The sequence below is a fragment of the Stylophora pistillata genome, chromosome 10 (genome assembly GCF_964205215.1).
Source record: "Stylophora pistillata chromosome 10, jaStyPist1.2, whole genome shotgun sequence".
NCBI classification, from domain to species: Eukaryota; Metazoa; Cnidaria; class Anthozoa; order Scleractinia; family Pocilloporidae; genus Stylophora; species Stylophora pistillata.
The window spans coordinates 30631040-30657250 of record NC_142528.1 but is presented as its reverse complement, the minus strand read 5'-3'; the positions used below and the strand labels follow the sequence as shown (position 1 = coordinate 30657250).

General features: G+C 37.6%; 3 protein-coding genes across 6 annotated transcripts; 1 reads left to right on the top strand and 2 right to left on the bottom strand.

Moving 5' to 3' along the window:
* Positions 1-5120: 5120 nt before the first annotated feature.
* On the bottom strand, positions 5121-6770 carry LOC111325413 (adenosine receptor A2b-like). Its single transcript, XM_022929217.2, has one exon. It carries the CDS (start codon positions 6683-6685, stop codon positions 5762-5764), a length of 924 nt encoding a protein of 307 aa, XP_022784952.2. The 5' UTR covers positions 6686-6770; the 3' UTR covers positions 5121-5761.
* Positions 6771-8458: 1688 nt separating this feature from the next.
* LOC111325436 (zinc phosphodiesterase ELAC protein 2) lies at positions 8459-18281 on the top strand. Its single transcript, XM_022929244.2, has 14 exons — positions 8459-8705; positions 9390-9709; positions 10448-10689; positions 10943-11154; positions 11441-11585; positions 12388-12929; positions 13132-13270; positions 14522-14563; positions 14665-14762; positions 15184-15265; positions 15486-15606; positions 15989-16067; positions 16432-16576; positions 17048-18281. Exons 1-14 carry the CDS (start codon positions 8539-8541, stop codon positions 17138-17140), a joined length of 2427 nt encoding a protein of 808 aa, XP_022784979.2. The 5' UTR covers positions 8459-8538; the 3' UTR covers positions 17141-18281.
* On the bottom strand, positions 17177-25437 carry LOC111325435 (uncharacterized). 4 transcript variants are annotated; one of them, XM_022929242.2, is made up of 5 exons: positions 25322-25437; positions 22079-24454; positions 20753-20960; positions 19702-20041; positions 17177-18804 (listed from the first exon to the last, which is right to left on the bottom strand). In XM_022929242.2, exons 2-5 carry the CDS (start codon positions 24424-24426, stop codon positions 18461-18463), a joined length of 3240 nt encoding a protein of 1079 aa, XP_022784977.2. In that variant the 5' UTR covers positions 24427-24454; positions 25322-25437; the 3' UTR covers positions 17177-18460. The 4 variants fall into 4 exon arrangements, with proteins under 4 accessions (XP_022784977.2, XP_022784976.2, XP_088592698.1 ...); XM_022929241.2 differs by having other exon boundaries at positions 25259-25416; XM_088736572.1 differs by having other exon boundaries at positions 25328-25416.
* Positions 25438-26211: the final 774 nt, after the last annotated feature.

Genomic DNA, 26211 nt, shown 5'->3' with positions numbered 1-26211 from the left:
AACAAGATTCAGAGTGGCAGAGCCGGTTGACAAATTTCGGCACATTGAAGAGAATTTTCGCAAGGCTAGATTACTCCTTAGAATCTCAAAACGCAGTCAGTGTCATAATTTCATACTTTTATAAGGCGGATATACAAAAAGCTGTATGGTTTCTTAATCATACTTCTCCTTTGAAATACTGTTCTATTCAAATTTTAAACAGCAACAACTGTATCAGATTCTTGTCATCTCTCTTTACTCTGTCTAGAAAAGACTTGAAGCGGTGCTAGTTAGTTAAGAAGAAAGGCGAAGTTTTGAAAATGGAGTGAATTCAAAATCCGGCTGTAATATAAGCGAGGTCGCTGACTTTTGTACCATGACATTTTCCGTAGTATGTTCATGATAGCGTGCCGAGTTTGTGTCATTTTCCAACAGTAATTTAAAGGGTTTAATTATGAGTTGAGATATACAAGAGTCTCCGGAGAAGAGATGGCACTTCTTCAAAGCAATACTTGGGCCACTGATGGTCAATGATGGTCAATGATGGTCAATAATGGTCACAGAGATCCAGCAAGGAAAACAGCAAGCTAGAAACGTCAGATATACGTAAAATACACCGATTACAGATTTAATGAGGCTCGCAAAGTTAGCCATCTCATGCAGGTGTTACAAATTCTGAATCTGATTCTTGTGACGTTGCACAATTAAATAAATTCTGATGTAAACAAATGCTGTGAGAAGAATCAAAACAGCTCCACCAATTGAAAAAATTATGATCTGAACACAAAGCGAACCCCAAAATGTTGTGAAAGAAACCAATGCGCTGAGCATCCATACGGAAATCACCGCGGCAGCAACACGTTTGTGGGTTACAAGTTCCTGATATTTTAGATTAAGATGAACACCTAAGAACCTGCTTACACTTACAGCCACAACTCCCGTGAACGTAGCATGGAAACATAAAATGCCACTATCATTGATCATGCGGTATGAGTAACAACCGGGATTGTTCTGTTTCAACGACCTGACCATAACTGAAGTGAAAATAGGTTGAGCAAATAAACCAACACTGAGGTCGGATACAGCAAGACACAGCAGTGGCGTTTTTAAAGTCTTTGGCAACAACGGTGTTTTTATTATCGCATATATGATCCCAATGTTCAACAGAATGGCGGTATGGGACAAAAAGGTGTTGAAAATGCTGTTGGCGATGTAACTTGAATGAAGATATTCAAGGTCCGCGTCAGAAGAAGAGAAGAAATAACGAGGAAACTCTTTACAAAACGATTTGTCTATAATTCTGTTTAGGAGGAAAGCTGGAAATGAAAAAGAAGATTAAGTAGTAAAACACATCTGCCTTTGATTCCAAGCATTCTCAAAGCCACTGCTATATCTATTAACTTGCCTGATTTGTGTCATTTTCTGAACAATGCCAAAGATGCAAGCACAATGGTAGCGTATCCGATCAAATTACTGACTTCTATTCACAATATCAAACATTTAGTTCAAAGGAATAAAGGCTGATAGTTTCTAAAGAAACTGTTAGGGGCTGCGTCGGTGGGGGTAACGAAATAATTTGGATATATCAACAAAGTTGAAATGGTAAATTGGTCACCGTAACGATTGCAAAAGCTGAGGTTTCGAGCGTTGGCCCTTCGTCGGAGTGAATAGAGGAATTGTGGGTTGTGTGTGCTTTTAAAGGCAGAAAATGGAGCTACGTTATTGGTGGGAAGAACGTAGCTCCATTTTCTGCCTTTAAAAGCACACACAACCCACAATTCCTCTATTCGCTCCGACGAAAGGCCAACGCTCGAAACGTCAGTTTTTGTAATCGTTACGGTGGCCAATTTACCAGTTCAACTTTGTTGATATATCGTTTAAAGAATGTATATGGCATTGAACGATTCTCAGAGCAGTTGGCGTCATATTAAAGGTTACTTTTTCAAATGGCTTATTTCGCTCAACAAAATTAAGACACCGGAGAACATTCATGAATAAGACGAGATTGCCAACTGGACGGTATGACAAAGGACTAAAGACTGAAAGTTTCTAAAGAAACTGTGGTGCTGCGTCGCTGAACTCTGGCTCGGACGGCCCGGGTTCAAGTCCTGGCTGGGGCACTACGTTGTAGCCTTAAGCAAGTCGCTTCACTTACATTGCTTCGTCTTCTCTGATAAGACGTAAAGCCGTAGGTCCCGTCTCTTGAAGGGTTTGGGGTAGGAGACGTTAATTTCCCACGCACGAGATAACTGTGTGGTGGATGTCCTCCCCTGGGGTGGGATGGGTGGGAAGGTGAAATCGCTACATGGACTGAAGCGGCTGCCGAAGGCGCCTGATAAAATGCTGACGTCCGATCTCAACCTTACTATATTGAGGCTGAAAAGCCCCTTTAGGGGAGCTTCAATTAATGTTGCACATTGCACAAGTTGATATAACCAAATTACCTAAGGAGGTATAACACACTGGTGATGCGCGTGCATCGAGAAAACATAAAAAGCGGCTTTGAATACGTATTTACAGAGGCAGCGACCATATGGAGCCACTTACCAGTGTGAGTAGCTGACGGTTTAATGGGCATTACATGAAAATGTAGGCAGCACCGCTACGTGAACAAAACCATGAGTTATCAAATTTGCCAGTGTTTATAAATAGTGTCAAGAGATGAAAGCAAACAAAAACAATAGTTAAGCCATGCCGACAAACCACACTGTAGTGCTTCAGAGTCTTAAAAAATTGCATGCATTTAAACTTTTAAATCACACAACTGAATGACGCCAAAACAGAAGTACCACAAAATTAGACTACCCCAAGGTTATTTACTGGTCAAAAAGTTAGTCGCGGACATAAACAGGTTTTAAGCCCTTCTCAGAGTTATTTTAACCGTCGCGTAGTGGCTCGAGCTCAAATGACTCATGCACATTTATGCAAGCGAACATAAATGCTATTGTTTTATAATTATCCCACATTCGTGACGAATCCTCAGCATCTCCATTAAATTTTTGTCGTTTTCAGTCAATGAAAAATCCTTTATGTTTTTCTTTGATTCCGCGCAAGATGTTGATTTAATGTCATGGCAGAGGGCTACTTCCTTTGTAATAAAATTAGCTCAAGAAAGAGGTCAAGTTAATTTGCCTTTCCTGTGTGCTTGAGCTCTAGACTGCAGTTTTAAACAAATGGAAAGAAGCTTATACTCTTCGAAGATCTAATCACAAAGAATATATTTGATAACACAGCTTTCCTTAAGACTTAGTCCAAATCATTTGTGGTGTGAAATGAACAGAAATTTCAAGCCAATACAAGTTCTACAAAGATATTATAATATCTTGGTTTCCTAACTTCCAGTTGCAGCTACCGACTTATTTACAAAAAATGGAATGAGTATTATTTAATTATGAGAGGTTTTTTAATTTCTTTCGCAGCGAAGAGAAAGCATGCGATACAACACTCCACTTTCCTCTATATCGAGCAAGACAAATAAAATGACTCACCAAAATTCACGGCACAACTCCCTTTTGAAAATATATTTAGACTGTACTTCAACAGAACCAGCCATCTATCTAAGTTATATAAAACAGTTTAGTTCTAAACGAAACAAACTGCAACGCTGAAAAACTGCTAGTTACGAAAAAAAAAGACACTTGTTCACACTGGGAACATACCTTGGGGAAGAAATGGTTTTTCGCACTACATTTACATCGCGTGTATCATTTTGACAACGTCAGACATGTAATGGTTGGTGGAAACTGATTAACCATGCAGGCAGTCGCACGCTTAGCAGCAAAACGTTATTATTAGAAACACTCGGGTAAAATAACAAACGCCCTCCTCTGCGCAAAACTTCGCACTCGTGTTCCAGTACAGGCAATGAACAGAAATTCTCTAATTTTTGACAACTCATGCGAGATTCCATGTACTTTATGTAAAATTGCAAAACACCTGTTATACGAATACATTTCGTTACTGTCCCAAAGACCCCTCTTGTTTAGCACAGGGTTTAAAACAGTGGTATAGATATACAAGAAGCTATCTTTGTAATTCTCTCTTTTTTTTAAGAGCCTCGTTTTTCCTGTCAGGAAGAGTACACATCTATCAATATGACATTTAAGGTAGAGCTTATTAGCGCCGGAAACGAAGTTGTAGCTTACCCCATTAGAGGCAACTGAGATCTGACTAAATGGCAAAAAAATAACCGGCATTCTCTTGATCTTAAAATCGGCTTTTGTTTTGAGTTCCAAAAAATCTCACGGATCTCTCACTCCCCCCCTTAAAATTTATTAACTGTTAGTGCAGAAAGTAACCGCCTACCTCTCAGATCTACTCTTGTTATCGACTGCGTGTCTCAGTACAGAGTGACAAAGGGATCAGAAATGTTTTGGATTGCACTTTTATCTTTCCAAGAGCGGGACCAAGAATTGTTATTTTATCGTTACAGTTTATATCTTTGTCGGCCCTATATATCCCTCTACATACTTTCAAGGCTTTTTCCAAGTAGTTCATGTACTTGCATCAGTGTGAATTCCGATAACACACCTCTCAGAGTATTGCAGCAAAGTCTCGCGACAAGATGGCCGATTAAATTGTAGAGATTACTGTGTGATGGATGTCCTCCCCGGGGTGGGATGGGTGGGTAAAAAAGGGGTTAGGTGTCAACTGGAACGAAAGTTCTGTTCCTTTCTCCTGCCATTCATGTGGCGAATTAATTGAACTTAATCTAAACTTAAACTTAAAACTTAAACTTGAGAGTTGCTCTTGGCTGTAGACGGACATATTTACCCCATTACCGTATGTCACTATCAGAGTCAAACTGATGAGAATCACTTTCGCTCAGGTTATCAGATAATGATTTATGTCATCCACAACAATTATTTTTGGAAGTACTCTCCCTTGGACAATCCCTAGAATGGAAACACGATCATGACGGCAAACAAAGGTGGCTGGGAGACGCTCCTGAGTCAACTATATCTGTTGGAAATAGATAATTTTAACCGATGAATTAAGCCGGATTTTTATACAAATCATGTATAAAACTCCGGCCCAATGCCTCAAATTTTACAGGTCCGTTAAACTAAGACCCTAATATCCGTGACATCACCAGAGAAGACATTAATTTTCCCAGACTTGTCTTCACGGACAATCGCGCAGGAGAGATGGTCTGGGAACTACACAAAAACAACGCTGGGGGAATATAGGTAAAAGAACCTGTATATATGCTGTACAAAAGTAACTTTTATATAAAGAAAGAGATCATAAGAGACCAACACGAACCTCAGATGTTGAGCGTAAAGACATTCGACGTAGAGAAGTTTACATTCGTTTTCATTTGTCTTAAAAAAGACACACAGAAAAAACAAGTCTGGAGTGATGATCGGAAATTTTTTGTTCGCTACACAACGTGGTTTAGTTCTTCAAAACAAACGGTTCCATACTGAACTGATAATCATTCTGATCATAGAGCGTATTATGAATGAGTGTTGTATAACCAAAAGCCAAAGTTATCTCCATAGCTCATCAGAAACGTAGAGGTGATACCACCGGAACAAATAATGAGAATGTTTATAAAAATGAAAAAAGTAAATGAAACCGCCGTAAGCATAGAGAAAAGCAAATCCGACGAAATCGAGATTTCTTTTCTCACTTTTCAATCTTATTCATTGTAAAAGTGGCGTGAGTTTTGTCCACCAATCGCAAGGCGAAGTTGCATAAAACCAAACTGAGCAAACCTGGAACATAATCACTTTCTTACACTTCTTTGAAAACCGTATTTAGTTAATTAGGAAGACGGCTAATTCCTGTTCCAAGACATGCTCTTCAGTGAGTCCATGATGGTCCGTCGGATGTGTCGTATCTTCCAACAGTAAATTATAGGGTTCAGCGATGAATTCAGGAAAACCAGAGTCACTGAGAGAAGATAAAATCTTTTCAATATTATACTCGAACCGTGAATTTTAATAGAAGCCACGGAGACGTAAAAAGGAACAAAGCAGAGTAAAAACACCAGGTATACGTAGAACAAACTGACAGCAGACTTGATTTGGCAGGCAAAATCTGCCATTTCATCGATGCGTTCTCTTTGCTGTACTTGCAGGGACCGCATTTGAACTTTGTGGCGTCGAGCCACTGAATAAGTGTTAATGTAAATCATTGCTGTGACAAGAAAACATATAATTCCACCAGCTGAAAGAATTAGGTTTTGAGCACTGAAAGGAGCCCAGAGTATAATTAGAGAAACAAATGCACTCAGAAGCCAGTTTGATAAGACAACAGCAACAACACGTTTCTGAGTGACAAGTTCCCGGTACCGAAGATGAAAATGAATAGCTAAGAACCTGTCTACACCAACAGCTACAACACTCAGGAACGAAGCTACAGAAAAAGTAATGTTGATTATCATGAAGGCCGCGAACGTATCACAGCTTGGATTGCTCTGTTGTTGTACCCAGTTCACCTGCAGTGAAGAATAGAATGGCTGAACAAACAGACCAACACCAACATCAGAAACTGCAAGACTCAGCAGCAATGTTCTCATTGTCTTTGACAGCATCGAAGTTTTCCGTATAGCGTAAATCGTCATAATATTCAGCATAATAGCAGTATGAGTTAAGAAAATGTTCAGAAGACAATTAGCAAAGTAAGTCCATCGGAAATCACTGATTTCGATGGCGGAGGGAAAATACTGCGTGTACTCTTCACAGAACATTTCATTCATTATTTTATCGTAACTACACTTCACTAAAAGGGTGGTTCACTGTTGAAAATGGCAGTAACTTTGTTTGGGGTATTTAATTGCCCACCTGGGAATTAAACTATAATTATAGTTGTCATGGTTATAAATGGAACCCTTTGTGAAAATTCAGCTTTTTTGCATTACAGAGATGTCGGGTACTGGAAACAAAATTATTTAATGGCTGCAATCATACGTACATAAAAGCTATGTTTTCATTCCAAATTCAAGAGTCCCTTTAAACTAATGCAGAAAACGAAAATCCTCGAAATCTAGGCATTAGGTTTGGCCCATCCAAAAATTAACTTCTTATCACATCTTTGACTACTGAACTACTGAATTAAGGCCGATAATATGGAACAGGACTTTGTAAATAAGAAAATTATAAGTGAAAAATGACAACTTCGTGTTTGAATTGTAAAATAAGGCTAAAAGCGAACGTGCAAATGGAACATCTGTGCATATTCTTGACGAAATTAATAAAAGATGCAGCAAAATTAGGATATGAGGGTTATCTGTTAAGTCTTTTAAATAAAACATTTTAATTCTAATGGAGGTGTTAATTTTTTCAGAAGCTTTGTACTTGAAAATTTGCAGAAAAAAAGCTTGAAAAAAATGCAGGCTTCTAAGGGATTCAGTCGACAAGTCACTCTTAGATACCAGTCGGGCGTTACTACCCATGAGCTATGAAGTAGAAAAGTGAGTAATATGTGGACTGTTGTCGGGAGTCCAGTAATCTGACTACTCAAATCATACGACTTCACCGTGCCATTTTACATGGAGAGTTCAGAAATCTTTTGTTTCGTGGTCATCTTTCTTGTGCCACCGTTGTGGTTTTATTTCAGTCCCTATTACTGGCAACACAACAGTGTTTACTTACCTATGTATTCATGATGCTGAATGCAAAACACATGCCTGCTGAATCGCGAATGTATCGTTCCCCATTTCACCCTTTTAATAAGACATCGACAAGGTAATAAAGAGGGCAAGTTTCTAGAAAAAACTGTGGTGCTACGTCGATGGAATTATCACGAGAAAATTGAGTTTTATCGACTGATTCGGATAATGTAACTTGCCATCGTAAATAGTTCCTCAAGCCGACGTTTCGAGCGTGAGCCTTTCGTCAGAGCGAATCATGACAATGGGCTAACGGTCGAAATGTCATCCTTATAAACTCTTTACGTTCGCTAAGTTACATCTTACAACTCAGTCGATAGTTAATTCCAAAAATGATGAACCGAAGGTAAACATCTTCGTTATGATTCTGTAGTTTGAAATCTGCTATTTACTGGTACAATCCAACATAAATCAAGGCATAGACATGAAAAAAAAAAAAAAAAAGATTCTCTCATGTGAGCTGCTATCAATCCTTTGTAACCTAACATCAGTATGCGTATTCTCCACACCGTTCATTTTACTCTCCTTAGGAGCTGACAAGGAGAATTTGTTTAACAATCAAGAGTTTCTTTGGCTGGTGATTATTTCGTTTATTCTCGTGACCTGAATGTAATTCTGGTGTGACATCAGACGGAGAAATTAGACGCTAGTAAATCTGAGGGGTAAGAGAGTTAAAGATATTACAGCTTCCTTCATGCTCACAAATGTTTTCACAGTTGAAGGACCTTTATTGTTTGGTTTGCTCGTGGTTGCCACACTCACTGCCGCAATCCTGCCGCATAAGATCGAGAGATCCTTGGAACGAAATGGTAACCAGCGGTCGTTCGCTGCCATCACTTTGTGTCATGTAAGAGAGAATGTTTCTTCCATAAGGAGTAAAATTCAACATGGCGGTCAGCAATCTCGTGAAATCTTCCAATACGTTTTTGCCTTCATTCTGAATGAGGGTTTTGCTAATATTAAGGAAGTTTCAATTACAGAGAACGTGTAATTTAATGGCAGCGTCTCTGAGTACGTCTAAACCAACGCCAAATGTTTATCTGCAAGTTGTCGGAACAGAAACTGGTGATACTAGTCCATCGTTATATCTGTTTGCTGATTCTCAGAGGTACGCTGATATCTTAAAAAAAAATCAAAATGAATATGATTTTTGTTATTTGTGTTAAGTTACTTTTTCTTCAAGCATTTAGCTACCACTATTGTCTATTTTGACCCGAGATTCGAAGTCACATTTAAAAAGATCAGATAAAATGATTGATTGAGTTATTGACCGAGTGACAGATGGACCCAGGTGGATGATTTGATGGATGAATTGATTGATTAAATGATTGACTGACTGTCTGACTGATTAATTGACAAATTGAATGATTGATTGACTAACTGTTTGACTAATTAATTGATGAATTGACTGATTAACTTACTGATTGACTGACTGATTGATTGATTGACTGAATGACTAATTAACTGATTGATTGACTGATTGATCAACTGAATGACTGATCGACCGATTGATTGATTGATTGATTGATTGAATGATTGATTGAATGGTTGACTGATGGACTGATTGATGGACTGATTGATACAGAATAACCTTGACTGTTTGACTGACTGATTGACTGACTGACAGACTGATTGACAGATTGACCTACTGACTGCCTGATTGATTGATGGACTGGGTGGTTGATGGAGGGATTTGTTATTATTCAGTTGACAAATAACTTGATGAATTGTTGACTGAATAACTGAATGATTGATTCACTAGTTGATGTTGTTATATCGTTGTTATTGACAGATATCTTTTCAATTGTGGAGAGGCAACTCAGCGGTTATGCGTTGAACACAAGCTGAGACTCTCAAAAGTGAACAATGTTTTCTTCACGCGGATATGTTGGGAGTACACTGGAGGTCTGCCTGGACTTGCACTGACATTTAGGGACTTTGGCAAATCAGACATTCGTCTTCATGGACCCAGCACCTTGTCTCATTTCATCTATGCCACACGATTTTTCTTGCAGCGTGAAAACTTGAAGTTTGATTGTGTGGGATTCACAGGGACAGATGAGGACAAGTATGAAGATGAAAATATAACAATATGGCCTCTTCTTTTAAATGGTTTGTTTGAAGGTGTATTTTTATTTTGCATTTTCATGTGTCCCTACTGAGTGCAAGCAATGAATTTCTATCTTTCAATCGTTTACCTACATTTAATTGCCTTCATATAAATAGATATCAACATAGGCAGAAAATAATTTGAACCTATGAAGTTTAGCCTTATTAAATTCCCAACTTCAGTATGCATGTTCTCTCCATACTGTTCTCTTTAGATTTCTAAAGAAGCTTAAAGGGAGAATTTGTTCAGCAATCAAGTCAAGTAGGGCTTCCTTCCGTCTCCTGCACCTATCAATTAGTTAATTTCGGCAGGGGACGTTAAAGAACCCACCTCACAAGATTACTGTGATGTGGTCTGGCCTGTTTACTGGGAATGGGGGGAGGGGGCATCTGTAAAATTTCTCCTTTATTAATTGTAATCTGCCACTGGCAGTCTGGAAAAGTCCCCCGCACAGTGTTGTAAAGCGCGTTAAAGTATTTATATGGAAATGCGCTGTAGAAATCGATCTATATTATTATTATTACTATTATTATTATTATTATTATTTTTATTATTATTATTATTATTATTATTGGTGATCATTTCCTTTATTCTCCTGACCTTAATCAGTGATTCAGGGATGATATTGTTAGGAGAAATTAGATGCCGGTCACTCTTAGGGATCACAAGGTTTTTTCGCAGTTGCCAATAGAGGCATAAAACTACTGTTTCAAGTCTCTCTCTTTCAAAATACCCTGTAGATGGTGCTGTGAAATCAAGAGATGATTCGTCCACTTTGAGTGATGAAGATGATCTGCGATCAGTTAAAAGACCAAAGATGGACAGTCCTGAGACATTCACTGCAGTTTGTTACATCTGCCAGCTTTCCTCTCTACCTGGGAAGTTTTTCCCTAAGAAAGCCATTGAGCTTGGTGTACCAAAAGGACCCTTGTTTAAGGATCTTGTTTCTGGGAATGTGGTTACCCTGGAAGATGGACAACAGGTCAGTTTTAAATCTGAATTGCACATTCTTTGCTTAACAGCACAATGAAAGAAACACTCTAATTATTTTCACTCAAGAAACTTTCATAATAAATGGTACTAACAAGCAACCAATCAAATTAAATCCTTGAGAGGTATTTGTGACACTCATTTTTCATTTTTACAGAGTGCACATCCTAAATATAACAGAATATCATGTATAACAATTCATTGTCTAAAGACACACAGGTAATTCCATATTAATTTTTTTTCAGGTGCATCCTCAGCAAGTAATGGGACAAGCTCAGCCTGGATCTGTTTTTCTTATCATTGAATGTCCCACAGTGGCATTTATTCAGTTATTGGTCTCCAATGAGCAGCTCAAAAAGTACTGGGAACAAGGGTCATGTTTAACACCTGTCATTATTGTACATCTGACACCAATGGTTATTTTCCAAAGTAAAGAATACGAACACTGGAGGAAAGGGTTGGTACTGTTCATCTTTGTTTTTGTATTGATTTTCTTTCAAATTGGTTATTGAATAAGTGATTTTGAGCAAGAAGTGTGAATGCCAATGTGAAAGAAGTGGGGCTGTTGGCAAAATTAACTTGCTTTTCAACAACCTGAGGTAAAATAATCACTGGGGAAATCTTGACTTTAATGCAACTTACTGAACTATTACATGTACTTCCTGTTATGAACCATCTTCCGTAAATGTGTGGTGTGAAATATTGAATGAGACACAATTTCAATATTATTATAAAAACCATAGGTTTGGAGACAAGGTGTGTCATCTGTTGATTAACAAGGATGTGTGTGCAGCACCCCTGGTGTTTCAGGCTCAAGCAACTGTACAGTGTAAATTAAACACCATAGATCCAGAGATTTTTCCCTTATTGGAAACCATGGACACACCTGTAAGTATTAGCTGACGGAATAAGTGCTACCATAGACTGGTTAGTGAAATATGGCAAACCCATAAATTAGTACTGTGGATGCTGGCGGGTTTTGTATTCAGGGGTATTCATGGTTGTCAGCTTGCAGTTTTGATTAGGGTAGATTACTTGGTATTATTATCCAACTGTGATTTGTAGAGTACAAATAACGCACGAGACGATGTGATATTTGTACTCCAGAAATATCTGCGAAATTCGCCCACACTGAAATAACAATTTGTTGTGTTGGATGATAAATCTCTTATTAGATGTTTTGTTTTGTAGTATCGCTGAGTATTTTTACTTGTTGTTTGTATTTTGACTCACCCTACAAGCTTGTCAAAATGCGGCACAACTCGTAAAAACACTCAGCTATACTACACAACAAAATGTCTAAGAAGAAATATGTATAATTAAAGCTTGTGTTTGAAGCTGTCATATGCAACAAAATAGTTGACTCATTCCCACAGATCTTAACAATTTGGAATAGCATAGACAGTTTCTCTCAGTCTAGTACTGTTATTTTTACCTCTCTTCTCTGAAAAATGTTTTGCTTTGTTTTCTCTGTTTGAGAAGCATTAAACAGGGGATCACTATTGATAGGATAATAAGGCATCGACCCATTCTTAATGAATTGAAAGTTGTCACAGGTGGTAAGGACTTCAAATGGTTGATGTCAAAGTGGTCACAGTTGGAGATGCTGGTTTTTATATTTGGTGTGCATCAAAAAGCCAGTTCAAATACATAATGTAATGATACTGTAACCATCCACATCCATTTTCAGGCAATAAATCAAGATGACTTACCAAAAAATTGCTTTGCTGGAGAAAATTTACTCAAGTTTTATCTCAGAGAAGGCAAGCATCAAGGATTTGATAGGTCTGAGGTACTAGGGAAGTTAGATGTGGACTCAATCATTAAAGAAACTCAAACACTCTTGAATGAACAGTCTAAAGAGGTGTCACGTGAAAGAGGCTTTGGGCAAAGAAGTGCTGAACAAAAGGAATTATCATCAGCAGCAGGTACTTCCTGGTTATCACCAACCACCAGCATGTCGGTGGTGAATGATTTAATCAGGAGTCCACCTACAAATAGGAATACAAAAATTAATTTTGGGAATGCGCTCATAGACAGCTTGGAAGCTGTTGGAGTACATCTATTGGGCACTGAAAGGCGTGGTTCTAGTTTGAGTGAAACAATTCAAATGAAAGTGAAGGAACGTGCATGGGAAAGGGAACACAAGGAGTATGAGGTAGTTTTCTTGGGAACTGGATCAGCAATTCCATCAAAATACAGAAATGTCAGCTCAACATTGATCAACATGAGGTAAGAGAGGTAGCGAATAATTACATGTTTCTACTTTAAAATTGATTGTTTGAAAATCTTTCAAACATATGACAGAAGCCTTATTATAAGTTATTGTGCATTGTGGTTGTTTTTGAACTTGAACTTCAAGTAGTTGTTCAGCATTAAAATGTCAATTTGTCTTAATAATAATTTGGTTTCAATTGTTTAATTATGTGAACAGTGAAAAGGACTCTATACTCCTTGACTGTGGTGAAGGTACCTATGGTCAGCTCTATCGACATTATGGTAAATACGTGGACCGTGTACTGAGGCGGCTCAAATGTGTTTTCATATCTCACATTCATGCTGATCATCACTTGGTTAGTTGATAAAGGTTGATTTTGTTACAATAACTAACCATGAATAATCAACTAGGCTCCGGTTGTTCAAAGGGCGGATAACGCTATACAACAGGTAAATCGCTATCCAGCGGATAAGTGTTACCAAAACGTACTGCGCCATCCACAGGATAGAGATTTATCCAGTGTATAGCGTTATCCATCCTTTGAACAACAAGGGCCAGGCATTTAGTGAGTCAGTTAACCCTTAAACTGCAAGAAGACAGTATTTCTCCTTACAATATCAATACAGTATTAAGCAAACAAGAGATGAGAGTAAAGAAAAATGGCAACTAGGGGATTATAATTTGATGCAATGCCAAATTATCAATTGTCAAAAAAAACGATTGTTGCTAAAATGACTGCTGGACTTATGGAACTAAAATAGCACCTTTTATATCAATAACCTACTGTAAACTATTCATACTTTAATTTACTTTTATTTGCTTCGTTGTTACTCATAATCATATACTTGCTTGAATCAATTTCACTTCTCTAAATTAACAATTATATTGTAATCTCCTTGTAATTTTTATTTTCAACCTCCTTGATATAATACATTATTCTAATATTGTCTGCAACCACCCGACTCGATTAGTTTTGCTACATTCGGATGTGTATTTCTTTCACTTTTGTATTTATTTATTTCTTCCTTAAATAATAACATTTGTAGTTTTAAAGTGGAATAAAGCAAGAGAGGCAATTATCCAAACTAACATGGAAACTAGCCAGGAGAAGTTTACCAAATGAGATCTGAGGGACTGAAAGGATCAAACAGTGTCAAACAGTTATTGTACAGCAATAGACTGTTGACCTACATTGCCAGACAAAGATGAGAAAATGTGGCCAGGCTTCTCACAAAGAGCAAAAAAAATATTGTTTAGTTAGTTATTAGGTATTTAGTCCTGTATGTAGAATTTTATCAATGGAAGGATTATGCAGGAAAATATCTGTTTAATGTAAAAATATTACACAATGTTTTTTCCTTTTGCTGGGAACATTTTTGTGTGGAGCACTTTCTGTTATGAGATTTACAACTTAAAATGATAATTATTATATCTTGAAAATTATGACTATAAATGAAAACGAGGGGTTTATTGAATGTTACATGAATGTATGTTTTCAAAGCTTAAATGCATGTTTTTTGTTATTATTAGGCTTTCTTGTTTTGTTTGTTTGTTTTGTTTTGTTCAAATTGTTACTTTTATCTCTTTTCTCTCATTCTACCCCCAGGGTCTTATCCATATTTTAAAGAAAAGAGAAACTATAGATATGGTAGGGATTTTGTCTTAAGTTAAATCCCAGTTTTGTTTGATAAAGATTTATGAGGTTATACATTTAAAAACTTGTTTATAGTTAAGTCAAATTTATTGTAGGAAAGTGATGTTGCAGATGATCTGGTAATCATTGGTCCTGCCAAAATAAGAAAATGGCTGGAGGAGTATAACAGATTCTGTGAGGACATTGAGTACAGGTTTTTAAATTTTCCTCATTTTGTTGGCTGTATTTTATGATTATTAATAGCTATGTAATAATCTCGTTAGTAGTTATGAAATCTTATTAAACTTTTCCAAGTCCTTGACTGCTGCTTTATATCAGATGTCACTCTCCAACTAAGTCTGAATCCCTCATTGGGGACTTGGATTTTATTCTTGAGAAATATTACTTATCAGTTGCTTCTGTCAAGTTAATAACAAGGAATGAATCAATGGTTAATACAATTGTGTTATTGGTTGCTAAAGTACACAGATCAACAAATTTTAACAAAACCACTGTGTAACCACAGAAGCTATTGGACATGTGACTAGAAGTGACTCACAATCACATAACCAGAGGTGATCATCACAATGAATTTCTTGAGTTTGCTTATGTTGATTGATAATTTTTTTTGCTAGGTTTGTGGACAGCAGGGACTTAGTTATAAAAGGCCGGTATGAAGATTACCAGTTTGTTACAGATCGCTTAGATGCAAGAGAGGTGAGTTTCAAAAGATTCTTACACCTATATCATGTTTGATTCATGGTAATTGAGTAATGTGAAAGTTGTGTCCTGGTCAGAAAACATGCAGAATTTCAGATAATATAGTAGCAAAACATGCAATACACTGGTGTGTTGAAGTAAAACTATAGTGGCCTGGAAGTCACAAATACTAATAATAATGCTCAGAAGTTTATGTCAGGGTTTTTTTTATTTGTAGGTTTTAACAGTACCTGTAGATCACTGTCCACAGGCCTTTGGCTTGGTTATAGCACACAATCATGGCTGGAAGATTGTTTACTCTGGTGATACACGACCTTGCCCAGCACTGATTGAGGCTGGTAAGTCATTTGTAAGGGTGAAAGAAGGTACAAGGAATGAAGAGATGCTACCCTTTCAAAAAATTCCCTTCTCTTTTGCGCACTAGCTAAGTGACCATCACTCCTACAGCTTGCAATTTTCTTAGTATGTGGCAAGGAGGAGTGATGCCTTCCTTTGGCAACAAACCACCCTGAAATTATGGTTACATTCCAGTTTCTGAAGTTGATCCATTTTGCAGTAAGGCCAGATGTGTCAAACTTTTGAATAAAACTATACCAGTTTTGTACTGGCTGTTAGCAAAACAGGCAAGATCAGTCTTAAATTTTCTTTGCTAGAACTTGTCAACACTGTGGCGATGATTACAGGTGTGCAACAATAGTTCAAAATGTTAATATTTTTCAGGAAAAGGTGCTGATCTCCTCATTCATGAAGCCACTCTAGAAGATGAATTGATGAGTGAAGCTCTTGAGAAAAAGCACAGGTTTGATTAACAAGGATTAGGATTAGTCAGAGGACAGTAAAAGAAGTAAATGATCATTCAACTTCATCATAATGCAGAAAACTATGAACAATTTCCAGTGTATGTTTTCATTTGATGAAAAAGTGTAAATCAATTTGAAGACCTTTCCTGAGGTTTGGTCCATGTTTGACATAAGATAGGAGAAGGGGTGGGGTGGGGGAAATTCTCTTTTGTTCAAGTTAGAGAATACTTGTGATTTTTATGGACATTGTGATGGTGTTTGGAATGAAAATGGTAACTTGTTTTGTTTTAAATGTTTCTCTCTTTCCAGTTATTTGTTTTTTTTCAGTGTTTTACATGTGTGTTTGTTTTCTTTTCTGACTAGTACAACAACTGAGGCAATCACAAGTGGTGTGGAGATGGGTGCAAAGCTTATCATATTGAATCACTTCAGTCAACGTTATCCTAAAATCCCAGTGTTCAGTGAACAGTTTACAAAGTGTACTGGCATTGCATTTGATCACATGAAGGTACTAACAATTGAAACTGTAGAGAAATCACTGAGGGGTTTCAATAAAAGCTAGTTTCCAGCAGTCCACTGTAGCCAATAAGACTTATTACTACCATCTGTTCAGCCTGCGAGCAGTCTTCATGTTTGGGTTTGCCTTATGTATGGCCTTATGGCCCTTTACAGCTGCTTATGGAATAAGTTTTTGAAATCCCTGATCAAGGATATTTTATTACATATTACATAGTCTTGTGTGGTTAGTAGTTTTACAATTTGATGATCAGATGCTTCAAAAAAAAAAAAATCCAAGAAGGCTTTAATCTGAAAAAAGGATTAAAGCGACCCATGGGTTAGTATCAATCCTCCTTCAAAAAACGTAGTAAAGTAGTGCATTTCTTACAGTTATACTGATTGTACGTTCTGCTTTATTGTCCAGTCAGCCAAAATTTTAGTTATAGGAACATACTTTTTTCTCCATTGACTTCTTTGACAGGTTCATTCAAGCAATTTTTCAAAACTTCCACAACTTGTGGAACCACTCAAAGCTGTGTTTGCAAAGGAAATGGATGAAATGACCAAGAACTAACCAACAGAAAACCTTGAATAACAGAAAGACAAATACTTTGATTTTGCTTTGTTTCTTTATTGCTAACATTATTTTTAATATATTACTTCACACTATTTTTTTCTTTTTTGCTAAGTTCACAATGGTTCCAAAACTACTTGCAGACAAAAAATATTACATTTATATCTTTGCTCTTTTCTATACAAAAATTTTTACAGTGTACTAACATTTTGTCACATAAAAGTAACTTCTTTTCTTTATCACAAACAAGTGTCCATATTAAAAACTTTGAAAATAATGTACAAAAACCATCATGCTTTACCTGAGTTATTAGATATGTTGTTCAAAACGGCTAAAAACATTGGAAAGTAGATTTTGAAGAACAAACCACTTAATATTTACAATTATAGACACAATTGACAACACATATGTAATGGCAGTCTGTAAGCATAAAAGCATCCTGGCACAAATCTCCTCTGACTTGCAGAGTGCTTGTGCTGAGACCAGCTCACAGGATAGTTACCAACTAAAAATAATTATAGTGGTAAAAAATAAGTAAAAATAGGTTTACTGGAGGTTTCATTTGCATGAGGTGATGCCTTGAAAAAGTGCACCTGAATTTTGAAAGGAAAATAAAACTACTTAACAGCAATTCAAAGAAAGGTGAATTAATTCTTTTCAGCTAAGTGTTGAGAACAGCTGACCCTTCTTGAATGTTAGTTAAAAAGAAAACTATACAAAAGTTGATGTTACTGACGTCTTGGGTTACCTGTATGGTGTATGTCTTAAAAAAATTGTTTGAGACAATGCATCTGATGTACAAAAAATTTTTTCGGTTTTCCTATTATGCTCAACATGTAAAAATTATTTCAAGGAAATAAGTATTTACAGCTAATGCACATAGTAAGCATGCAAATCTCAGACAATCATATTGTCCTTCATTATTGAGAAGTGTGTTCTACTTATGGATGAAGGTAGGGAACTGAAGAAAGTTCCTGCTAAAACTGAATTCACTTAAATTTACATCTCATTAAATAAGAATACAACACCTTTTCTTTTAAGAAACAAAGAAACTTTTTCTTGTAATCCCCTATCTCACTCCACTCATGGTACTATGTTTTTTCTATTACTAGGACAAAAAATAAATAATTGAAAAAACACACACCTCTGGTGTCATTGTTTGACCATTACTTTTTATCTCTCAATCAGTATTAACTACATGGACAAGGGGAAGTGCAATTTTGACAGTCAACAGTTGGCAACCTCTACTCACTACAAACCAGATTACCAGCACTTACAAAAATAATTTACATGAAGTCTAAGGATTCCCAATGGTTGATATCAACCCATCTCCACAGCAAGACAGTATTTTCTTGCAGCATAACCGAGCCCCACTTTGCATAATGCATCAGAAAGGGTGTTTAGATTGCAACGATCTGGGCACAAATCTCGCCATGCTAAAAGCACTTGATAAGCCTTTTCATACAAGCTATCGTTATTCCTGTGGCAGTCGTGTTCGATCTCTTTTATTTTGGTATCACCAACACCCAACTCTCGGCCCAGCTGTTTCCATTCTCTAATGTGTCGTGAAAGGTCATGGAATTTCTCTTCCCAATTGACAGATTCAAGCAGTCGCCTTTTGCGAGCATTCTTCTTTACACAAGGGCACATTTTGGGTTCCATTTCTGTCAGAGCAAAATATTTGGGCATTCAGTCAAACTGGTTGGTCAAATTAGTTTGGATTTGTCTGTGCATCGAAATAGAACAAGGATTCTATTTAAAAATTGTCTCTTCTCAGACAATATGGAAGCCAATTCTCTCCTAAAGCACACCTCCCATTCAGAGATATCCCTAGGATGAAAACAAGTGAAGTGCCTCTTCAATAACATATTACTTCTAACATTTTAAATCTTATAAACCAACATCTGTGTCTCTTCCGGGCTTGACACTAACTTTTCTTTTTCACTAATGTTATGTTCAATTTAGACCATTTGTTTCATTTGTTTGCAAGGACCACAATGGAAACTACTGGTTCACCAGTAATTGTGAAATCCTATAAAAAGACTTTTTTTTTTTTTTTTTTTTCAACTTACCAGTAAAGTGGCTAGTGACAACTTAGATATCATGACAATTTCAGTCTGTTTACTAGCCAAACTGGCTAATGGAAATAAAAAACCACTACCCAGAACTGAATTTCTACTAGTCTGTGGCTAGTTGGCGACCATTAGTGTTGATTCCCTGCTCTTGACCAAATGTGAATCTCCTAGAAATAACCCTACAGTGTACCCTTACCAAAGATGTTGAAAATTCTTGGAGAGAGGAAGAAAAATTTCTGCTATGATGAGTGGGGAGAGGATTCACCCTTTAACTCCCATGAGTGACCAAGACAGAATTTCTCCTTACAATATCAAGACAACATCAAGCAGACAAGTAATGAGAATAAAGGAAAATATTGACTCGGGAATTATTAGTTGATACAATTCAAAATTCTCCAAAGTAACATCACAAGCATTGTTTACCTGGATGTTTAATTTACTTACAATAGCCTCTGGATTATTACACAGTCAAATACAAACTTTCACCTGATATGTCTTCTTCCACCATCCTTGCTGATCCCATTCTGTTGCTATTCATTTTCTGTTTCACTACATTTCCTGGGGAACCAGTTTTGTAAAGAGCTGTGATGAATTGATGAGGTATTCCACCACGTCTTTTATAGTCTGTGATGACTGCTGCCATTGGGTTGTCATTTGCGCTGAAATTGCTTATCTCGCGTGGGGTATAACCCAGTTGTTCAGCAACTTCATGCCACACCTCATCGCCCATGTCTGTTTCAGCCTTGATACTAAGCACATTTGTTAGTTCCTTGGTTAACTGAACTTCCCAATCAAGAGAGCTATCAGCATCATTAGCATCACGAGGCTGCAATGAAGAGTTCAAATATAAATTAATTGTCGTGGGGCAAAGTCATCAACTACATGTGCAGTAAGTATAGTCACAGGGATGTCATTCTCATTGATTCAAAGTGTAAGAAAGATGTACATTCTATGCTAAGTATTCAATTAGAGAAAGTTGTTATTGATTTTCTTAAGAGTGTGGTACATAGAAAAAACCTATGGCCCCAGAGAGAATCTCTGGGGGACATAGGTTTGCCTTCTTACCATAAAAAAGGGGTAAGCTACAGAGAATTCCATGGTGAGCTAGGCTATTCTCCATTGTAAATGAATCTCTCCCAGTTAGCTCAATGGATAGAGTGCTGGACTGTTGTGGGAGGTCGAGGGTTTGGGCCCCAACCCGACCAACACTCAAGATCTTAAAATAATTGAGAAGAATATGCTACCTTTCTATAACATCAAGAAATGGTTAGATAATCTAGTCTTCTTGGATAGGGACAAATAAATGGAGGTCCTCTCTCCTGCAGGGTTAGGGGTAGGAGAAGTTAATTTCCCACACACAAGATTACTGTGTGATGGATGTCCTCCCCTGGGGTGGGATGGGTGGGTTGGGGTAGGTTTAGGCAGATGAACCTAGTAGGGGACAACGTGTCCTACTGCTCTCTCACCTGTACACTGTAAGAATCTACAAATACAAATACAATACAAATATAAGTTGTGGTTGTTCAAGAAAGCTTACCTTATTTAAGAGGAAAGATAAAACTGGCTTGTAATCACCAAACTCTGATTGTTGCTCCAAAAAAACATTTCCAAAGTTTCCATATGGTGGCTCTCCCTTAAATCGGCATCCAAACTGAATCACAAATGGACGGCCAGTGAAGTTCTCCACAGCTATAAGATGTTTTATGCCAATTGAGGTGTCTGCATTGAAATGATCTGATTCCAACCTTGTAATAGGATATGGTTTGAAGAAAGTGTTTAGTTAATAACAACGTGAATTGTAATATTAAATCAATTGAGGTTTAAGCTAAGGAGAGAGGTGAAATCTGACATTGCTTAAAGTTATGAAAGGGTTCAGTAGCACTAAGAAAAGGCATTGAAAAGATAAAGGAGGAAAATCTCATTACACTCCTCAATCTTCAACTAGTTTTGGGGTTTGTTCATTTAATTATGTGCCAAATAAAGAAGGGTTTTCAAAAGTATCTGCTCTTTGCAGATGACTTTTCTTCTAATTCTACACGCTGCTGACTGCAAATTAATAATGATAATATTTATTCTATTGTGCCTTTTCTATACAATATTCAACTAGGCGCATCACAACACTTTTCGAGGGACTTTGGCTGGACCGCATCAGCAGTGTACAATATCAATCAAAGGAAACTTATTTGAAGATGTCCCCCCCCCCCAATTCCCAGTAAACAGGGTCAGACCACATCACAGTAATCTAGTGAGTGGGTTCTTTAATGCCCCCTGCCTAACCAAATTAACTAATTAATAGATGCAAGAGACGGGACCCTACAGTTTATTTTCCCTTATCCAAGAAGACTAGAATGTCTATCCATTTCTCAATATTATAGAAAGGTAGCACATTCTCCTCAGTTACTTTTAAGACCTTGAGTGTTGGTCCAGCCAGGGCTTGAACCCTTGACCTACTGTACAACAGTCCGGTGCTCTAACCAATTAAGCTAATCGGAAGATGGTTCATATTGTAGAGATGAAAAGGGAGAGGTCAAGGAGACGATTCTGAGGCCTATGACACACTTCCTTGCTTAAGTGTAAAGAAGAATACCTTCAGTTGATATTAAAACTACCTGCCAATTGGGGTTTTCAAAACATTATGTCAATGTTAAATATCAAATTACATTACATTAAATACTCTTGCAGATATTAGCTACTTAGCAATTCTGTAAATGTGAGTTAGAAATAAAGTTGTGTACTGCAGTGGCCCTTATAATGCAAATTTTGGACTGACTGTTGCACCCCAGTATTGAAAAATACTGCCCAGGCATGTTGGTGCACATTTATAAGGCACACATTTTATTTTATACACTCTAGTTAAGCTCACCTGATTTGCAGTTTTCCTGTGCGTAGCAATCTTGGTGTAATACATTTACCAACAATAGTAGGAAAGTTACCAACATCCTCCAAAGGTTTATCAAATCTGTAGCACGCTACACAAAGGCCAAACCTAAACCCATTCTCACTCACTTCTGACATCAGAGCTTGAAAGGAAACATTAAATTGGAACACAGGAATGATACTGGAAGCACCTAGCTTTGCTTCCCACAGGATGGTATCAATGATGTTCCACAAAACTCGGAAGAAAGAAAAATGTTCCACCGAAAAATATACAGAGCATAGGGTGCTGTCATCAGTGTCTATGTGGAAAAACCTTGGATGGAACTGTTGCCACTGGAGATCTTCTCCTTCTGTTGTAGAACTACACCAAAATGTGAGCTGCCTGTCTCCATACCTCTCTAAGATCTCTTTGCCATCCGGAAGTGGAAGGCGCACAGTCACAAAGTCAGCAGAATGTAGATTAAACAAACAGCCATGAGGACCAAGTTGAATGACTGGCGTAGCAAGTGCTAATGTTTCTGGGTCAGAGTGATCCACATCATAAGGGTCATCGGCATAAAGAACCTTCACAGATGCTTCAACATCGTGAAGTAACGATGTTTCTGGGAAGAGAATTTCCACTCCAGGGACTTCAGGTATGTACAGACAACCGCCTATACCAGCTTTTATGGTCTTGTGAGCTTCAGGGTAGCCTTTGGCTACCACAATCCCAAAAAGACTGAAATGGTAGGCTTTGATTTCTACATGAGAAGCGAAGACCTTGTAGTCATTTGGATTCATCATTTCCCACCTTGTTCTCTGCCCAATACCAGTGTGGCTGCAAAGACAGGTGACGACATCGTACCTGCCAACTTTGACATCAAACGGAAAACTGATGATGGCTGGATCATCTTTGTAAAACTTTGCTCCATGTGGTGTCATCTCAATAACTTCACTAGCAAGCACTTCCCGCCTCTTGAGTTTAGGAGCAAATGACATATCCTCTAAAACATCAAGATTAAAGTCTGACTGCATATGACCGGTGATATTTTCCTCTGGGATGATAACACAAATATCTCCTAAAGTTATGTGTCTACGTCGGTCAATAACTGACTCTAAGTCAGAGTCATTGATGTAACAGTCATTGTCAGAGATTTCACTCAAACATGAGCTGCCACTGTCACTTGAGAGCTTTCTCTGCTTCAGATTTGCTGGCAAATTATTGTTGAAAGCATCATCTAGTGATGTAGATGACTGAAAACTCGAAAGAGAATCTTTTCTGTTTAGGAACAAATGCTCTCTTACTTCAATGCTCTCTGTAATGGAGGAACAAGTTCCATATTCACTTGTGGTCATACATCTCGTTCTTCTTCTGCCTAGACTGTCAAGATCCAGGCTAAAATCTAACCTCGTTCTTGTGAAAGGAAATGGGACAGCTTTATATTGGTCTTTCATCTTTTGCAAGGATTCAATGTTTTTTCTTCTGAGCTCTTGCTTGTGAAGAAGCTTGTTTGTCTGTTGTGCGATGAGGCTCAGTTCACTCTGATGTGACCTTTCCAAATTGGATACAATGTGCTGATGTTGCACAATGTATTTATCTGGTGAAGTTTCCACAGGTGAAGATGCAGAAATCATTGAATCATCTTTAATTTGTGAAAAACTTGAACTAGGAGAGGTCTGCTCACAGACTGACTTTTTAAATCCAGGTTCATCTTTAAACAACAAAAGTGGTCTGTCCAAAGTATTTGAGCATAGCTTTGGTCTTGTCAAACATTTTCTCCTTGGAGATAATAGCATTAAATTTGTGTTGCAATTCTTATTACTAGTATCTCTAATGGAAGGCAATCTAAAGTAATTGCGCATGCAATCTATCCCTTGAAGGTAACAATCCTTGGGGATGTTTTCAATCAAGTTATGAACAAGGTGCAAATGCTGAAGGTTTGGTAAGAGGAGCAGCCATAATGGTACGATTTCCACCAGGTTCCCAGCCAGATTAAGCCACTCTAGAGTTCTCAAGTTTGAAATGCAAAATGGGACTTCTTGAAGACCATTATGTACCATATCTAGTCTTGTCAAGGCTGGAAGATCCCCTAGTTCTTTTGGCAAAACCTTTAAGTCATTATGTCCAAGGTACAGTTCCTCCAAACAGACCAGTTGGCTGATACAACTGGGAAGTGAATGGAGGCCATTAAAACTTAGTTCTAAGACTTTCAAGTTTTCAATCAGAGGCCTGGCAAAGATTTCTTGAGGTATGCTGACGATGTGCAAACCACGCAGATTTAAGAAGCTCTGACATGATTTGATGGCTCTTTGTAAAATTTTCTCTTTCTCTCTGAGCCCAAGAGGACTCCTCATTTTAACTCCATAGTGCAACTAAATATAACTGGAAGAAAAAAGAGCACAAAGCCTCTATTAAAACCTTATCAAAAATTACAATTTTAAGGACTTTTGAAGATATTTAAATGTCCTTGAAGATTCTAGGACCATCTTATCGCGAGATCTTTACGGAATCTTAGCGAGGATCTTTCAAGGAAATCACTAGTTTGAATTTTTGTAATGCTGCGAGTCTCTTTCAATTCTAAGGATCCCTGAAGGACTTGCGAGATCAAGTTATAGATATTCTATTAGCTATTAGATTATCATAATTAGAGACCCAATTCCCGATTGACATCTTTAAAGCTTTTTCATTATTTTGTCAAAAATTAGTGGAGGTGATAATGATGGGTAAAAGTTTCATCCTGTAATCAAATTTTGACACATTTGGAAACAGCTTTAACGAGTTTAATTAAAGGGCAAACTGATTACAAAAGGGTCTCTTACGACATAAGCGGAAGACTGTCGACGAGAACGCTCACTTGATCGTTATCACAGTGTGAGAAATTGAAAAGATTTTAGCGGAACAGTCGAAAAGGTTTACACGCGAAGGGGATAACTTGAAGAAATCACAAACTTCAAGTGACCTGCTTGTTTGTTTTCAAATTCCAGATGGCATTTAGGAACCCTTTTTTGCTTTGCCACATGGGTTTCCTGTTTGAAACAAATTAATTATGCGTAAATGCACAAATAAATAATCGTAAACGTTTCACAAGAATGGGCTTCACGTTTTAAAAGAACTGTGCGCGTAGGTCGTGCGTAAAAATTTTAAACTACAAATTGTCTTGAAATCCAGCGGTAACATCGATATTACCTTTGATCATTGCTTTTTCCTTCTTTGCAAATGTTGCACCAATGGGAGAAAATCGATACACACCTGTACCTTTCATGTTAAGCGATAAAAACACCGATATTCCATTACCTCGCCACTTCACCTCCTTTAAGCCTTCGAGACTAAGCACGCGCAAAACAGAACAATAGACCAGATGTTTCTATGGAAACAGGCTGCGTGTTTTTTTGTAGCGATCAGCTGGTACCACGTGTATTGATCACTACGTGTGCAGTAAGTAGAAAGGATCCGTATCTTCTGTAAAACTTGTTCACGCAAACGAGAGAGCAATCTATCAATAGGTCCTTTCAGAATTCAAAGTTATCTAGAGAACTCAGTTCCAGCCTTCAGAAGTATCAAATATTCCTTGTCAAAAACTTACATGAAGTCAAGTTATGCTGCATAGAAAAAAATCAGTTTGCACCCGGCCCATGAGTAGGGGGCAAGGAACGGGGGGAGGGGGGCCGGGGGTGAGAAGGTGGTGGGAGGGAGGGGATGGACCAGTCTTCGAGGCTGCCAGTTGCCATCAGTTGCAAACATGTGATTGTTTCTAGATCACATTGGGACAATAGCGTACTTACTCGAGCTACATGGTGGTTGATTTTTGATAGAATGATGCATTACTCTTCATTCCTTAGCAGAGATAATTAGCGTTGACTCCAATTATTTTTTCGGCTGGAGAATTTCCAAGAATATACAGAGAGTTGTCAAATGACGATAGCTTGTCTCTTGCCTAGTCTTCCCTCGACCAAGTGGCCAAAGGATTCGGAGCGCGGTTAATCTAACTTTTTTAACCCCACCTTTTCTTACATTAGTTTTTCTGAAACACCCTTTCTTTTTTGGTTCCTTGTCTTCCTTACTTGGTGTTTTCTAATTGTTTCCTTCCAATTAGTGACAATTTCCAACAACTCCCTAAAAACTTTGAAAAAATTATTGAC